General features: G+C 44.8%; 1 protein-coding gene and 1 non-coding gene across 3 annotated transcripts in view; one reads left to right on the forward strand and one right to left on the reverse strand.

The window, feature by feature from the left end:
• VPS53 (VPS53 subunit of GARP complex) overlaps positions 1-18333 on the forward strand; it is a 123463-nt gene that overhangs the window by 82055 nt on the left and 23075 nt on the right. For both annotated transcript variants that reach the window (XM_020915440.2, XM_070478814.1), the window contains 3 exons: positions 458-605; positions 6452-6534; positions 7737-7815. In XM_020915440.2, coding sequence (XP_020771099.1) covers positions 458-605; positions 6452-6534; positions 7737-7815 — 310 coding nt within the window. The remainder of the gene's footprint in view (positions 1-457; positions 606-6451; positions 6535-7736; positions 7816-18333) is intronic.
• TRNAC-GCA (transfer RNA cysteine (anticodon GCA)) lies at positions 8246-8317 on the reverse strand. The gene has a single exon. It is a non-coding gene; the product is annotated as a tRNA-Cys (tRNA).

Genomic DNA, 18333 nt, shown 5'->3' on the forward strand with positions numbered 1-18333 from the left:
GTTTCTTGAGGCAGTCAGGACTTTGGCCAGGAACCATGTATTAACCTTTGCTCTTGAACCCCTCCACAAGCACAGATTCCCAGGCAGAATTTTCTTAACTGAGAAAAACAGTTGGGGAGCCAGCTCTTGTGCTCTGGGTGATCCTGAATGAGCTGTGCAGACCAGGAAAGTCCAGGCTAAGCAGAGAAGCTGCTCAGGAGCCTGGGCGTCATCATAGTTAATGTGACCGACAGCTGGCTCACTGTTGGGATTGTCTCTTCCTATTTCTGATGATCAGAGAATTTAAACAGATGACCGTCAAGGTCAGGTCACTCGGAAGGGCCTCATTGTGTGTGGATTTGTTTGGGCCATGTCCAGCCTTTCCTTCCCCCTTTTCTTTTTCTTAAGATGTGCTGTTTCCAGGTCAGGAAGCCAGGGAGAAGTCCCGGCCTGACTAGTTCCTGTTGCTTTTCCTCAGAACCACAAGCAGCAGCGGCGGGCTGACCATCAGCAGCCTGCTCAAGGAAAAGGAAGGCTCCGAGGCGGCCAAGTTCACCCTGGAGGAGCTCTGCCTCATCTGCAGCATCCTGAGCACCGCAGAGTACTGCCTGGCCACCACCCAGCAGGTGAGCCACCCACATGCCCCCTTCTCTTCCTGAGCTGTCTGGGGCACCGAGCTCAGGTAGAAGACCACACAACCTCGGGCAGACCCACTGGCCTCCCCCAGGGAACAACTTGAGGTCCAGCCAGAAGACAGCCCCAGCAGCTACTGCACAGAAGGACCATGTTAAAGGGAGCCTGGGCGAGACTGACCAGCCTCCTCCCTGGAGCTGTGTAAGCCACTCAGAGGGCATGATGTGCCCTCTTGAAAGTAGGTCAGTAGCCTTGTCTCCATGTGAAAAGCAGTAATAAGCATAGTGGTGCTAGGCCCCAGACTTGGTGGTGCTGAGTCACAACCAGTGGTTTTGTTCTCAGGAGGGTTACCAGGCTCAGCAAAAACCCTCTGTGCTTTTATGTGTCTCCTGAAATTTATAGAGCATTCTCTATTCTGCCGAAACAAATAACCATTGTTTGGATGCTGACGTTCAGGAACCGGGAAGCAGGAAAGGGTGATGCCCCTGCTGGAGCTCCCATTAGCAGAAGGAAGACCCAGAAGAATTTTCCATTCAGCCTTCAACATGGGATTAGAAGTTCCTTTCCACATTGGCTCTGGAATTCACTTAAGGTCAAGAGAAAGAAAATAACTAGGGAAGGTTCCATTCTTCCTCCCTTTTGGGATTTCTTATTTCTGCATGCCTAGATCATAGGAAGGCAGCCATGACTTACGGTTCAGACAGTTATAGTTTGGAGCACCTGTGAGCCAGAGCAAGAATACAGGAGGCCAGAGAAGGGTCCCCCCAGAACTTCACAGTTGAGGTTAAGCCAGCCAGAGGCGGAGGCAGTAGTATGCCCTGCTTGGGGACATGGTCACACGGAGTCACGCCAGGAATAACCTGTGAAGTTTTGGCCTTAGAGCCAGAGACAGCCACCCATTTAGTGTCAGAACTTCCAGGGCAGGATGGCAGTATCTATGAGGACCTCCAAGGCAGGACCCAGAGTTCTTTGATGAAGAAACACGATTTTAACTATTTTGTGTGTGTGTGTGTGCAGAAAGAGAAAAACACACACATATAAATAGGGTATTTTAATAGTAAAATAACCATGGTACCAAAAAGAACTATATAATCAATGACTCTCAATCCCATCACCCTCAAATAATCATATTAGCAATTTGAAGCCTTTTTTTCTGTGCTTTTCCATGAACATAGTTTCATATGTTCTATAATTAACTTAGTTCACTTTCATATCCTCTTGTTGTTTTTAACATCACAGTGTTAGCATTTCTCCTGTTGCTCTGATGTCTTTCTTGCCATCATTGTTATGGTTACCTAATAGTCCAATAAGGGGCTATACCATAAATCATTTAACAGTATCCCTGACAATTGTTTATACTATTTCCAGTTTTTGCTTTTATGAGTAGTCCTACAAAGAACACCTAAATATGGTTTGCATTATTTTTTTAGAGGAGATCCTTAGAAGTTCTAGACGTATTAGTAGATCAGAGACCATTCTGATAACTCACGATAGATATAGCCAGTTTTTTGTTAGAGAAAATTATTTTTACTGATTGTAAAAGTAGATACATTTTTGGCACCTATATTGTGCTCTCTCAATACCATTTTTCATTGAGGGGAACCAGTCATTCCTAAAGAAATGACTAATTCCAGGTCTGAGGAAATGTACAAGATGAACATGGAACATCAGATCATACAAAAAGCAAGACTATGAGAGTCATTTAAAAAGGACTCAGGAGCGGTAGTGGGTTTTATGGTACAAAACGATATGTCCAGGTCCTAAGCCCTGGTACCTGTAAATGTGACCTAATTTGGGAATAGAGTCTTTGAAGATGTAATTAAGTCAGAATCTCAAATGAGATAGTCTCACATTTAGGGTGAGCCCTAAATCCAATGACTGGTGTCCTTAGAAAGGAGAAAGTGAAAAGCGAAAGTCGCTCAGTCATATCCGACTCTTTGTGACCCCATGGACTATACAGTCCATGGAATTCTCCAGGCCAGAATACTGGAGTGGGTAGCCTTTCCCTTTTCCAGGGCATCTTCCCAACCCAGGGATCGACCCCAGGTCTCCTGCATTGCAGGAAAATTCTTTACCAGCTGAGCCACAAGGGAAGCCCAAGAATACTGGAGTGGGTAGCCTATCCCTTCTCCAGGGGATCTTCCCGACCCAGGGATCAAACCAGGGTCTCCTGCATTGCAGGCGAATTCTTTACCAACTGAGCTATGAGGGAAGCCCGTGAGAAAGGAGAGGGAGATGTAACACACTAAGACACAACGAAGATGCCCACATGAGGGAGGCAGAGACTGGAAGGATGCAACCAGGGAACACCAAAGTTTGCCAGCCACCACCAGGAGAGAGGACAGACATGGGTAGTGCTACTTCAGAGCCCCCGGAAGGAACCAGCCCTGCCAGCCCCTTGACTTTGGGCTTTTGGCCTCCAGATTCTGTGAGAGGATACCTTCCTATTTTAAGCTACCAAGTTTGTAGTAATTTATTATGGCATCCCCAGGAAGCTGATTACAGGAGCCAGCTCTGCTAGTCAAAGATGAGACATATAAGTATCACTGAGACTGTTAGCTACAGTGGATTGAAAACATTAAATATGTTTAAATCCATTTGGTTACAATGATTTTTTTTTTAATTCAGTTACCACATTTGGAAGATACTAAGAAGTCACTGGTATGAATTGAATATTGGCAAAAAGAGGGAAAATTCTTATCCTGCTTTGCCTCTCTGACTTGTAGCTCAGGATAACCAAATCACTGACAATGGGTAGTGTATCTTTATAGAGGATTTTCAGCAAATAAATGAAGAAGAAAAAATAGAATTTGAATAGCATTCTTTTATACCTCCTTAGTGGAATAATGGATATGGCATTGACCATCAGTGGTTGCTGACTTTACAAAAAGAGAAAAACAAACATCAGGTATCTCTTGATGGAAGTACACAGCATCATCATGAAGGAGTTTTCTTTCTGTCTGTCTTTTATTTTTCACTGTGCCATGCGGCTTGTGGGATCTTAGTTCCCTGACCAGGGATTGAACCCAGGCCACAGCAGTAAAAGCTCCGAGTTCTAACCACCAGGGAATTTCCATGAAGGGGTTTTCTTTCAAAAAAAAAAAAATCTGGGGCGTCCCTGGTGGTTCAGTGATAAAGAATCCGTCTGTCAATGCAGGAGACACAGGTTCAATCCCTGGTCCAGAAAGATCCCTCAGGCCATGGAGCACCTAAGCCTGTGTGCCACAACTATTGAGCCTGTGCTCCAGAGCCCAGGAATGACGACTGCTGAGCCCGCGTGCCCTAGAACCCGGGCTCCACAGCAGCAGAGGCCACTGTAGTGAGAAGCCCGGGCCCCACAGCTAGAGAAGAGCCTGCACAGCAACAAAGACTCAGCACAGCCAGAAATAAATCTGTATCTGATCAAGCTACAGTTTACAGGAAATACAAGGCACAGAAGAACTTGCCAGTTAGTACCTTGTGGATACAATCAGTAAAATCATACCATGAGAAAAGCTACAAGGCAAGCAACCCAGTTTCCTTAAGAAAAAACACAGAGGGTTGCAGTTGGGGGGATGCAAGAAGAAATGGAAGGGAGAAACCAGAGAGACTCAAGAATCCAAGCAATAAAGAATTGAAAAAGAATGCTTAAAATACAGTGCCAATAATGTGTCAATATCAGTTCATTACTTGTAACACATTTACTCTTAACAGCTGCATAAGTGTGCCATTCATTGCTTCAAGAGCTCTTTATGAAGCACTTATCAGGCACCAGGCACCATATTTGGTATTAATTCACAGTGGTGAACAGAGTAGACAGATTTCTTACCATGGAACTTAGGACTAATAGAAGAGCCAGATAATACAAGTAAGGCAAGATGTAACCCCAGTTGTGTGGGAAGTTCTAGGAAAGAAACGGGTGTTGCAGTGCTAATAGAGATTGCCTACTGAGGTAGAGTAGTCAAGGAGGGCCTCCCAGAGGAGGTGATAATGAAGTGGAGACCTGAGTGTTGGAAGGAGGTTGCCTGGAAGGGCTGGGCACTGGGGAGTGGCAAAACAAGGGAGCTGGCTTAGCGGGATGAGCAGGGAAAGGGAGAGGAAGCAGGAAGCGTAAAGACCCTGAGAAGGAGAAGACCCTAGTGTGTTCTAGAACCTTAAGAGTTCACTATAATTAAAGCCGAGCAGGCAAGGGTAGGGAGAGCAAGATGCGGGCCAGAGAGCTAGAGAGGACCCAAATCATAATTAGAAGTTGGAATAGTTGGATTTTATTGTCAATGTAATGGGAAAAGGCAGCTGACGGGTTGAAGCCATTGTGAGCCTGTGCCATAATTTGTCTCCTCAGTGTCTTACAAACGTGCAGATTGTTTCTAGTTTTTCACTAATATAAACAACACTAGAGTGTGAGCTTTATGAGAAGAGGGTCTTACCTGTTTTTGTTCATAGACTACATCATGACAGAGCCTGGTACAGAATAGATTAGTTGCTCAGTCGTGTCTGAATCTTTGCAACCCCATGGACTGTGTGTAGCCCACAAGGCTCCTCTGTCCATGGAATTCTCCAGGCAAGAATACTGGAGTGTGTTGCCATCCCCTTCGCCAAGATGTCTTTCCAACCCAGGGTTTGAACCTGCATCTCCTGCATTGCAGGCAGTTTCTTTACCGTCTGAGCCGTCAGGGAATCCTGGCACAGAATAGGCTGTCAGTAAATATCAGTTGAATTCATGACCACTGCAAAGAACTCCTGTACATCTCTGTACCTTGTTCTCATCAGTCATTGAAATATCTTTCTAGATGCAAAATTGCTGGCCGAAAGAGAGTGTATATTTAAATGTTTGCTTTTTAAATAAATTGCCTTCCCAAAAAGTTACATTAATTTACCCACCCCTAAGAGATATTTTAAATTTAAGACAAAACATTCGTTATTCTTAGAGTTTCTGTGATAAATGGGTTTGAGGCTGCTCAGTGAAGCGATTCCTGGGATGTTTTGAGATATTTACAGTTCCTGGTCAGTTGTATTTTTCTTCGAGACGGCTGGGAGCTCAGCCAGCTTCCCTCCCTCGGCTGTAGGCTGATGGAGGCAGAGACCGTGTTTCTTTTGTTTACCTCAGTATCCCCAACACTTTAATAAGGTGGGGGAATGGTCCATCCCAGCGCTCAGGGAAGACTTTTAATTTTATTGCCACCTACCCCTGGAGGCTTCCAATGTTAGTGGGTAAGCCTGCAATTCACAGGGCAGGGAGTAATCTAAAAATGGGGGTCTTTTTAAAACTAAATTTGATTAGGACTTCTCCGATGGTGCAGTGAATGAGTCTGCCTGCCAGTGCAGGAGACACGGGTTCCATCCCTGATCTGGGAAGATTCCACATGTCGAGGGGCAGCTTAAGCCTGTGAGCCCCAACTACGGAAGCCCGTGTGCCTAGAGCCTGTGCTCTGCAACAGGAGACGCCACAGCAATGAAGCCTGTGCACCACAACAGAGCATCCACTGCTCGCTGCAGCTAGAGAGCGTCCGAGCAAAACAATGAAGACACAGCACAGCCAAAAATAAAGAAAGAAAGATGAAATAAACTTTTATGTGTCATAAGAACCAAGTATAGCACAGGGCCAGAGAGCACAGGTTCTGGAGGGTATTCAGTTCCCTCCCTCCCACTCACCGAGCTGGGTAGGCCACGCCTCCACATTCTCGTCTATCAAGTGAGGATCATAGTAGAGTCTTCTTCACAGGGCCGTGAGAATTAGATGAGCCCACACGTGGAAAGTGCCCAGAATGGCACCCGAATCATCACACTCGGTAAGTGTGAAGTAGTCGTACTACGGTGCTCCTTCCGATAACCACTAAGCATGTTTCTCTCTCTCTGTCAGCTGGAAGAGAAACTCAAGGAGAAGGTCGACGTGAGTCTGATTGAACGAATCAATCTGACTGGAGAAATGGACACGTTCAGCACGTGCGTACTTGCAGGTCCCTGCTTGAGACTCTACCCTTACCCTGCCCAGAGCAGCGCGTCTCAGGCCATCAGCTTAGGTCACTGCAGAAGCTGAGAGGTTCCCAGAGCCTTCTGTTGAATCAGGATTATCTTCTCCACAAGCCACTAAGGAGCCTGAGAAGTTGCTGCAGCTGACCCACATCCTGCCTCCTCACATGCAGTCATTCTTAGCTTACAGGGGTTTTAATTGCTACAGTATCTATAATAATGGCCTTCTCTGGTGACTCAGCAGTGAAAGAATCTGACTGCCAGTGCAGGAGACTTGGGTTCTATCCCTGGGTCAGGAAGATCCCCTGGAGAAGGAAGTGGCAACTCACTCCAGTATTCTTGCCTGGAAAATCCCATGGACAAAGGAGCCTAGCGGGCTACAGTCCATGGGGGTCACAAAAGAGTTGGACACAATTTAGTGACTAAACAACAACAATCTAGAATAACAGGGAAGAAGAACTTTCCCACCTCAGCCATCCCTGCAGGAAGGTCAGGTCCAGGGCCTCCTGTCTGCCCCCCTCAATCCACAGAGGGCCAGCCTCAACTGCAGTGTTTCGGGATGTAAAGGGTGAGCGACCTGATTTTAGCCATGGAGGCAGGTGGAGGAGTGGGCAGGGCACGGATGTATTTGGGGTGGGAGGATGTCTGTCCAAGGAGTTCAGATGAAAGCCTTTGGAATCAGTTCTTGCCCTGGTGCCACCTGGCAGGGTTTTGTCGTGGTCTTTAAGTGAGATTGAGGAAGGACAAGCTTCCGCTTTCTCATCGGCCACTTAGGAAAAATCCAGATTCTCTTCTTAGGTCATTTCCTCTCTTTCTCTCAACCTTTTTTCCCTCCAAGGTCTGATTTAAACATTTTAGGAAAGTGTGTACTTTGGGAGGAGTGAAGAGGGATTCTGGGCATAGCAGCAGGGGAGATGAGCCACAGGATCTTGTGTCCTGACCGAGTGGGGACACACCCGAGCGAGACCAGACACACAGCTAGAAGGAGGGTGGAGCCAAGATGCTCCTCTTTGTCATTCATTCCTTTTTGAAATAAAGAAACTCGAGTTTTTCTGATGAAATGGTGAAGCTAGGTTTTGCACAGGTGCCTAAAACCCTGGCAGGGGGCTGTGTCGGTGGGTCATTCACAAGTCACTTCTGTAAGCCATGACCACAGTGGTGTGTTTGTTTTGCAGTGTCATCTCCAGCAGCATTCAGCTGTTGGTTCAGGACCTGGATGCTGCCTGCGACCCTGCCCTTACGGCCATGAGCAAGGTAAGCTTTCAGGAAGTGCTGCCTCCTGAACATCCGAGAGTGAGTGCAAGTGGTCTCCCAGTCCTCACCTGTAGCTCCTGCGGGCTCTCCGGTGCTTAAAGCACCAATCAGGAGGAGAACGGAGCCCTTCCAAGAGTTTCCACAGGTGCTCAATTGATCTTGCACCTGAAGTCAGTTATTTGTCCTTTGAGAATGAGACAGGGAGCAGGTATGTTTCCTGAGTCTGAAGGAGAGGTTGCCTTTGGTCAGCATCTGACATGTGCAGAAAACCCTTTGTGTGGCCTCCCCAGAATGGGTGAAAGTGAAAGGTTGCTCAGTGGTGTCCGACTCTTTTGGACCCCGTGGACTGTAGCCCACCAGGCTCCTATGTCCATGGAATTCTCCAGGCAAGAATCCTAGAGTGTGTAACCATTCCCTTCCTCAAGGCATCTTCCCCACCCAGGGATTGAACCTGGGTCTCCTGCATTGCAGGCAGATTCTTTACCAGCTAAGCCACCAGGGAAGCCCTGGTGGTGGTGTGCTTAAGGCAGTCACTTCTAACTCATCTTTATTCCTGCCACTCAGAGGTTTTTCCAACTCTTTCTGAATTCTGGTGACTGTGCAGGGTTATTTGATCAGGTTGCAGACCCTGGTTTTCTTTTCTTTTTTTCAGATATTTATTTATTTCCCTGCAGCGGGCCTCATTTGCAGCAGGCAGGATCTTTAGTTGCAGCAGGGGGATCTAGTTCCCTGACCAAGGGTCAAATCTGGGCCCCCTGCATTGGGAGTGCAGATTCATAGCCACTGGACCACCAGGGAAGTCCCACCTCTGGTTTTCTAATATCATGGTGACCCGTCCGTCCACCCTCAGTCCCCAGGCCTCTCCCTTGGCATTTCCCATGTGTGGCCTCATGTTGCTCTTTGGCTTTTAGGTGCCTGTGTCTTTTCTTCCTAATGTAAATACCTCGAGTGCATGGACCACAGAGAATCGAGAAGACTCTTCATATTTGTTGATTGATTAAGTTGGAAATAAACAGTTCTTCATTGATTTTTTTCCCCCCTTAACATTTATTTATTTGGCTGCACCAGGCCTTAGTTGTGGCATATGGGTTCTAGTTCCCTGCCCAGGAATCAAACCCAGGCCCTCTGCATTAGGAGGTCGGAGTCTTAAAGGCTGGACCACCAGGAAAGTCCCTTCATTGATTTCTAAGCCAAATAACACAAAGCCGTCCACTCTTTGAGCCTTTCAGAGCAGTGGTTGGCAAACTACAACTGGTGAGCCACATCTGGCTCACTGCCAGATAAAGTTTTATTGGCACACAGCCACACTCATTCATTCATATGTTATCTGTGGCTGCTTTTCTGCTACAACAGCAGAATTAAGTAATTGCACTGAGACCAGATGGCTGGCAAAGCCTAAAATATTAACAGTCTGGCCCTTTACAGAAAAAAGTTGCCAGTGCCTATTCTAGAGTCATAGACTTTGGTAGCATTCTTATAAATTCTGCAGAAAGAACTTCTCAGGGGCCTGTACTCTGCTACTGGCCAGTAGCAGAGTACAGTGGAAGGAACACTGGCTTTGGAGTCAGACAAACCTAACTCTTCTCATTTTTTCTTTGGGCGTGTTGAGCAAATAACAACCTCTCTGGGCGCAGGTTACTTCATTGGTATGTGAAACAGGGGGCTCTGCCTCCCAGAGCGTTGAGAGGATGGAGACTGGCCTGGTGCCAGCAAGCGTTAGCCCTCTCCCTCTGGTCAGGAGCGGCTGTGTGACAAGGTTCTGTAAGCGAGACATTCAGTCTGAATTTGCTTTTGTAGTAGGTTGTAAATATTTAACAAAAAAAGCAGTTAATACCCAAACTTAAGCTTCGGGGGTTTTGTTTTTTTTTTATGATGCTCTGTGGGGAGTCCTGAGTAGCCAGTGTCACAGAGTTTCCTTTCAAAAGGCTGATCCTTTCACCAATCAGAGGTGAATGTGTATTTCCAGCATCCAAGTGTTTACAAGCAGAAGACTCGGAGCAGGCAAACTGAGGCTCACTCATTTTCTTAGAGAGACGTGACTCTGAAGATTGATTCTGCAGGCTCTGATTATCCCCTCACTGCTGGTGAACGTTCCGACATCCTGAGCATGATCTGCTCCAGCTGCCTCCTCTCCTGCCTGCCACACACTTTAGGTCGGAAGGCAGCTGGGGAAAGAATTTCTACATTTACCAAAGGAAGAGTGAATTTTTTTTTTTCTTTTTAGTAAAATAGCAGTTGGAGGGGCTTTAACACTCCAGGTGTTGCTTATGTGAGCTGTCATTTCATTAGGTGGGTTTCCTTCAAACTCCCCCCACCACCCATCTCTCCCCTAGACCCACACCAGCAAACACTAACAGAGACCATACCTCCAGAATCTTTTGTTTATATCACAGGAAAACCACAGACGTGGGAACACAGCAGCTGGGAGGCCATTCCTCTGTGTCTGAATCTTCTGGAGTTCTAGCAAAATGAAATCCATGTGATGAAAATGACCAGATATAAACAAGCCAAGTGGTCACAGACTGATTCAACAAATACCCTGTGATTCATGCCTGCATTCTGTTCTGTGTAGTTTCTTCTAGGATTTTTTAAAAACTTTTGTGATAATGTTTATTCTTTGTGATTCCATCATTTTTGCTGCTAGTTGAATAGTTCGATCCAGACTCTACCCAGAGCAAGGCTGGGAAAGTTGTGAACCTTATTCCGAGGTGCTTGTTGTTGCTGTTGCTGTTCAGTCACCCAATCGTATCCAACTCTGCAATGCCATGGACTGCGGCACGCCAGGCTTCCCTGTCCTTCACCATTCTCCCGGAGTTTGCTCAGACTTGTGTCCACTGAGTTGGTGATGCCATCAGTTAACCATGAGTATGCGGGTTTGTTTTTGGACTCTCAGTTCTATTCCGTTGATCTATGTGTCTGTTCTCACGCTAGGGTCACACTGTTCTGATGATTGTAGACTTCTAGTAAGTCCTGAAATCAGGAAGTATGAGTCTTCCAACTTAGTTCTTTTTCAATTTTGTTTTGGCTATTTTGAGTGTCTTGCGGGTTCACCGTTCTTTGTCTCATCCAGAGTATCCTTCTCCCTTAAGACACCATGGCACTTATATTAAGTCTCTACTTTGCTGTACAATTACTTTTCTATCTCTGTCTCCCCTGTTAAGCTGTGAACAACTTGAGTGCTGTCTTAATCATTTTTTTATCTCCCGACACAGCGCAGTACTTGCTTAACAGTAGTACTCCTGGAATGACTTTGAGGGTAAAGAAAGCAGAAAGAACAGAACAAAAGTTTATAGATACTCACTTCAGCAAAGAATGGTGACCACGTGAGACAGAGGTGGTAACTCTTATTGACCAGATTTAGCTGGGTAGAGCTGGCAGACAGTAGGAGACTCGGGCATCTTTATTGGAAATGGCAGGATCATAGAAGCCTTGAAGCCTTCAGGCACATCCAGGTGCTGTTGAGGATGAGGTGATGATCCTCAGTGGTACTTAATAGCCAGGATTCTTACTTCACCAAGTAGCATCCTGGAGCAGATTGAAGTTGGAAATAGGAAATGCCCACATCTAGCTGTTTACTCCCCAGCTGTGGGCAAGAACCTGCTGCTGGTGAAGGAGAGAACAACACAGAGGGGCAAATTTGGTAGAATATCCACAGGAACGGCTTTAAACGGGCCAAACCCACAAGGAGGAAGCATAATACAAGTAAACTTTAGTGGTTTCTCTGAAACTGTATAACCTTGAGATAGTGTTATTGATAAGTTATGTCAAAATTACCCTTCAGACCGCTTTCCCCTCCCATATTGCGTTATTTTCTCAGATGAGCTCCGTGAGATGATTAGTAAGTTGCTATTTACGGAGCGCTTTACCAGGAATCAGCACCCAAAGGCATTATTGCGTTTAATTCTGACAAATATATAAGGTTCCTGTGTTAGTTCCTTCTCAGTTTCACAGATAAGGGAATGGAAACTCCTCAGATCTCTTAGTTAAAATGCAACAGAGCCAGGATTCAGACTCAGGTCTCTCCTCTGTGCAGTAACACACCACACCTACAGAGTAAGTTAGTCTTTTGGCACATGGGAACTGAGGCAAACATCAGCCTAAATAATTTGCCTAAAAACAGAATGATGACAGTGTGTGCTCGGTACTGGTGGGTTCACATGAGCGTGTTTCCATGCTCACTCCACTATGAGCTCCTCAAGCATTCAGAAGCATCCTGTTAGATACTGCTCTTCAGCTTTTCTCAGTCAGACACCAGACTTTCCTACAGGGAAGAAAACAGGCTGAGCAGCCAAGCCAAGTATTGCAGCCTGCTCTGCACGTTTCTCCAGAAAATTAATGAATTATCATTCTGGCATGTGTGTTACTTGGTTTTATTTTTCATAATATGTCCAAGGCCATAGAGCTTTATAACAGTAATGCCAAAAATAAAACCGAGTCTCCTGATTCTTGAGAAGGAAGTTGTTTGGAGTGCTTTGGTGGAAACCATGTGAAGAGTTCTGTCTTTTAAATGTAATTTCTGTGAATTCTTAAGAATTCATATGTCTCTGCCAGATGCTGATGTTCAGTGTAATTTCTTTGCCTGTTCAGTCACAGAAAGTGGTACTCAGTCATGGAATGTATTGTAGCTTTTAACCCCTGATATGTACATGTTGTGTAACAGAAAGGGCAACAATAAGATTGCAGTCCTACAAAATGAATATGGCAGAAAAGGGTCAGTGAGCACAATCTTATTTCCTTTTGTTGTCCAGAATAATTGTAATTCTTGAGCCTCCTAGAAATTGGAAGCTAAAGAAAGCAATTCAAGTTTCCTTAAAAAAAAAAAAGAAGAAGAAGAATTAGTATGCCTGAATATGGCCTTACAAGTAGGATTTTTTTTTTTTTAATCTGTGGCTTCCTTAAAAGGAACCATTGGTCCCATGGTCCTTCTCACTTTGTCCTTTTTCCTAGGGCTACTCACATCCCTAGGTTGAAAGAATCTAAGTCTCTGTCCAGAATCAAACAGATTCAGCTTTTAACATATTAATGGTAGTTTTAAGGGGAGTGGGGACCAGAAAGAAGAAACTAAACAAATTAAATTTCCTTACAGTCTGGCAAGTAGTTTCTATTAGATTTCAAGATCGTGAACATGTACTCATTTAGGAGACTGCCTTACTGTTCCCCAGAGACATTTCAAAATAGCCAGAACAATCCTCAAATCTGTTCTCATTTCCCTCAGTTATTAAAATGTAGATCTGTTTCAGGAGACTCACAGGACTCCATGGTTAAGCAATCCTCATTTCCATCTACCACCTATAATCAAGACACATCTTTCTTCATAAAAGATTGTTTTTTATTATGACCAAAGCAAATTACCTTCATTATGGAAAATTACAGACTTTTAAAAAGAAGAAAATTTAAACCACGCATAATTCCAATGAACAAACATATTTCAGTCTTTCTTTTTATGCCTATATTTTCTTTACTTATCTTCATTTGTGGCTGTGCTGGGTCTTCGTTGCTATGCAGGTTTTTCTTTCTTTACAGTGTGAGGGCTTTTCATTGTGGTGGCTTCTCTTGTGGTGGAGCACAGGCTCAAGGGCAGTAATTCAGTTTATGGGCTCAGTAGTTGAGGTTCCTGGGCTCTAGAACACAGGTTCAATAGTTGGGATGCATGGGCTTAGTTGCTCTGTGGCATGTAGGATCTTGCCAGACCAGGGATCAAACCCATGTCTCCTGCATTGGCAAGTGGATTCTTTACCACTGAGCCACCAGGAAAACCCTATGCATTTATTTTTAAATAAACAAGCTTATGCTTTACATAGTATATAACCTCTTTTTCTCATTTTGCAGGTTTTAATAGTTCTCTGGGCCATTTGATCTGAATCTGTGGTATTTTTAGTGATTGCATAGTACTCCATAGTACAGAGTATTTACTGTTAAAATTATAACAGTAGTTAACATTTACCATGGAAGTAATACATGCACTGTGTAAGAGCATACCATACACTGTCTTTCATTAACTGTATAGAAATAGAGGTTATCATCGTCCCAGTTTTATGGCTGAGAAAACTGAGGCTCAGAGAGTTTGGTCACTTGCCCAAGTCATGCATTTAGCTGGTTGCACAAACAATGTTAGGACTCATGCATGACTGGCAGCTCTAGATTGCTTCGTCTTAAGTACTGTCATCTGTTGCCCCTGACATGTATGTAATCATCTCACTTTTGATGGGTGTTAGGCTATTTCCAATTTTTCACATTTATAAATAGTCCAGCAATGGACAACTTTGGGTGGGTGTGTGTTTTCTGAGCATTCATAATTATTATCTTCAGATTAGTTGCCATAAAGGAATTGCAGAGATCTAAAACTATGTAAAATGCCAGAATTTTTTGATAGATATTTTCAAATTGCCTTTAAGAAAGCTTATACAAATTCACCTTCCCATTGGCCCAGCAGTGAATAAAAAAAAAAAAAACAACTATATCTTCTTAAGCTTTTATTGCTCCATTTTCTATCTTGGATCTTACTGGTTTTCCTCCCAGAGTTAAGGAATGTGTGTCCCTGAGTGAGAAGAGTCATCCTTTCCTCCTCTTCTGCACCACCATCAACACCACCACATCCTCTACTTTGGACAGGCTCATCTGTACACAGATTTTGCTTGCCCCAAATTTCCTTAGTTAATTTCAAGTTCATTTCAGGTGGTAACCCTTATTTTGGAAAGCAGCATGATAAAGTGGAAAAAAACATGGACTTTTGAGTTGGTCAGACCAATGTCTAGATCTCATCCCTGCAGACTTATCAGTTCATTAGGCTAGTCCCTGACTGTCCTCACATCAGTCTTACCATCCATGAAGCAGGAGTAAGAATACCTCCTTCACTGCATAATTGTCATAAGCAGTAGGTTCACGGGAAAATGTTGATCATGCTGCTTAGTACATAGTAGGTGCTCGGTAGAATGTTCCTGCCTCCTTTTTATTTCCCACACAGCACTTAGTTGAGTGCTATACTTGGGGAAGGTGCCTAAAAACAGCACAGGCTTGTTGTGTGAGTAAAAGTAGTCCAGACGTACATGAGGTGTGAGCGTGTGCTTGTGCGCATGCCTGGGGCCAGCATCCCAGCAGCCTTGCCCGTAACACTAGACTCTGATTGCCTGCAATGTTCCCAGACTCCAGAGGTCTGAGTCTGCCCTGTACAGCTTTAATTCTGAGATCAAGATGAATATGTGAGAATCTGAATTCTCGGTTGAGGAAAATTAATTTCTCAGGAGACCTCTGTGCAAGTTTCACATAGCCATGGAGAAGCACACATACCGTAGTCAACTAATGTGGAGCCCTGTCCTCTGATCAGTGGGTGAGTCAGAGGTCTCTACTGCTGTGGGCATCTCCCCAGCCTTCCCTGTGAGGGGCTACCACGCTGTCCTTCCATAGGCACCAAAAACCACAGAAGCTGGCAATGCCCTGAGCCCCACAACGTCCCCCTGAGGCTGAGTGTGGGGTCCCTGGGACTCTAGTATTGTAAATAGATCGTTTCCTTGCTTGCTGTTTCTATCAACCCTACATCTTAGTTACTGCTTCTTTTGCAAACTTGTTCTTATTCAAATAGCACCAATAGTATTCAACCCCACCCCACCTTCTACACAAAAAGCACAGAAGAAAAATCTTGAAGTATGGAGTTCTGTGAAGTATGAGGTTCTAAAGGTCAGATGCAAAGTTCACCTGGAAAAGTTGGAGTCTTATTTCCACTAATGGCTTTTCAGGATGTTTGTTCTTCCAGTGCAAGCTACTGTTTTATGTCCCTTGATCACTGTGTATTTCATTAGCTTCTCCATGAGAAACTGGGCTCCCCTTGAACTAAAGCTGAGTTAAGTACTTTTTTTGTTTGTTTGAAATAATTAACATGTGTCTAGGAAGCAGCCGAGTATAGTGCTTGGGTTTAAGATGGGCTTGGGCTGCCTCCACTCTGCCATTGATCAGCTGAGTGACTTTGGGCCTCTTTTCTTTGAGCTTTTTCAGTCTCCTTGTCAGTAAGACTGCTGTGGATAAGATCATGTCTGAATAGCAAAGGAGATGATGTGTGCCAAATGCCAGACCAAATGACCTGCACACAGTAGGTCTTGATGTAGGTACATTGGGACATTACAACCCAAACCCAGGTCATCAAGGGGGAAGATGGCAGAGCATCCATCCGAGGCTGTGGCTGGACAGCGTCACTGCTGGCTGTATTTTGCTCATTTTTTAGAGAATAGTCTGAACAATGTCAACTCTCATTGTTTTCCAGTACTTTAAATTCTTTTCTTATTCTACAAGCTGGCTTAAATTTTTTTTTTTTAATTTTTATTAATTTTTGGCCACACCAAGTGGTGTGTGGGATCTTTGTCCCCTAACCAGGGATCAAACCCCTGTCCCCCAAAGTGGAAACACAGAGTCTTAATCACTGGACCTCCAGGGAAGTCCTGGGTTGACTTAAATTTAAACTCATGAATCCATCTGACTTTTGTCAGTACTTCATTTATCTTGACCCATGGAGTTCGAAATGGCCTAAGTATTCAAGAAAATCGGATCTTTCACCTAGATTCCCAATGAGGACACAGACTAACATGGCCATCAAGAGGAGGCAACTCTCCAGCGGTAACTTGAACTCTCACACCGCAAGCTCCGTCTTACCCCCCCCCCCCCCCCCACTGAGTTGCTTTGTAACCAATGACAGGGCATGTCACCACCTCCCGCTGTGGTCGTCTTCTGTCAATGGAGAACCATCGTGCTTAGATAATTGTTTACGTTTTTGAGCTGTTGAAACGTCAACTGCTGCCAGCTTGGAAAAGAGCAGTGTTAACTATGGATGAGCTTTGCCTTCGGTGGAGGGCAGAGTTCACTGTGCTGTTCGTTCCCCGGGGACCTTCTGTTGAGAAGCCGCTGATGAGCTGGGAGTGGAAGATGAAGTGTAGATGCTAACAGCACCTGCCAATTCTGGCCTCACCCTGTGAACTCATTTAAGCCCCCCTAGGAGGTTCATTGTTTGAATGGGTCACATCTTTAATATCAGATGGGAAAAGAAGTCTCTTGAATAAAATAGAAGTGGATGAGGAAAACATTAGAAGTAGCCAAAGCATTAGAATATAAAGTCAGTTCATATTAGACTTTTCTACCATCTCTGCATTCTTTGCTTTTATTTTTTCCCCCAGTAAAAAAAATTAGAGGCCTTTTTCCTTCTGGAGCCTCATTATCAAAGCTTACATAGACTTCATGTACCTGGGCCTTGGTTTTCTTATCTGTAAAATGAAGATGGAGGTGCCTTCCATCTTTTGCATGGTTCTTTGCTTACACAGACCCAAAGCTTTTAGGCCATAAATATCTGTTGATGTGAAGAAACATTAGGACAAAACATAGAGTCATTTGAGCTTCCCAGGAGCTGGGGGATCATCCGTGTACAATATGATTCGTTTAAACACATTCTCTCAGGATTGAATTTTTCCTTTCCCCAGGAGCTCTATAAAAATAGTATTTTCCTGCCAGAGACATCAAGGCCTCAGAAAGACTGCCTTCCTTCTATGAACATATTATACAGTTTGTGTTCGGCTCAGGAGCTTTTTAACAGGCAGCCCAGCTCCTTTCTGAGAGGCTGACCCTGCAGAACCCCATCTCAGTCCTGGCTGGTGGTGTGAAGCAGGCTGGGAGCTGGTACCGCCCCTCTTCTCCAGTGTTTCCGGGGTGAGGTGGTGGTGGGGAGATAACACCACTGCTGCTTTTTCCATTTTACTGTGCATGTTTTTCAGAGCATTTCCCCTAATATTCCTCAGGTTGTGAGCACTGGAGCCCAGCAGGTCTCTAGTTTTTTTTATTTTGTTTTTAGTATGTTTATTTGTTGGGCTGCGTCCAGTCTTGGTTGCAACACCCAGGATCTTCATTGCGTCCTGCGGGATCTCCTGTTGTGGCACACGCACTTAGTGGCTCCGTGGTGTGCGGGGTCTTAGTTCCCCAACCAGGGATCGAGCCCAAGTCCCCTGCCTTGCAAGGTGGATTCTAACCACTGGACTCCCAGGGAAGTCTCAGGCCTCTTGATTTTGTTCACAGCCTGCCTGGTCAGAGGCTATGCAGGACCTCTCAGTGATGCTCCAAACCAGCCATCTGCACAGCCCCTGCCCTGTTCCCCACAGCATTGTCTTAACCTCTGACCTGCCCCTCATATTTACAGAGATGCTCTTTCCTTTCTCTTGATCAAAATCCCACATAATCTCAAAGGCTGTTGGAGTAAGAGTCTAATGTTTGATTATGGAAATTTTCAGTTAGGTAGAAAAGTAGAAGAAATAAGCTACCAAAGAAAGCAGAGAAAACAAGCCACAAGGATATATTGTACAACACGGGGAATATGGCCAGTATTTTATGACTATAAGTGGAACATCACCTTTAAAACTCATTCAGAAATGAACCCAACACTGTAAATCAGCCATACTTCAATTTTTAAAAACTGTGAATCACTATATTATACACCTGTCCCCACACCTTCCCCAGGAACGGGTAAAGCTGTTCTCCTGTACAGGCTCT

The sequence above is a fragment of the Odocoileus virginianus genome, chromosome 17 (assembly GCF_023699985.2).
Source record: "Odocoileus virginianus isolate 20LAN1187 ecotype Illinois chromosome 17, Ovbor_1.2, whole genome shotgun sequence".
Taxonomy (NCBI): Eukaryota; Metazoa; Chordata; class Mammalia; order Artiodactyla; family Cervidae; genus Odocoileus; species Odocoileus virginianus.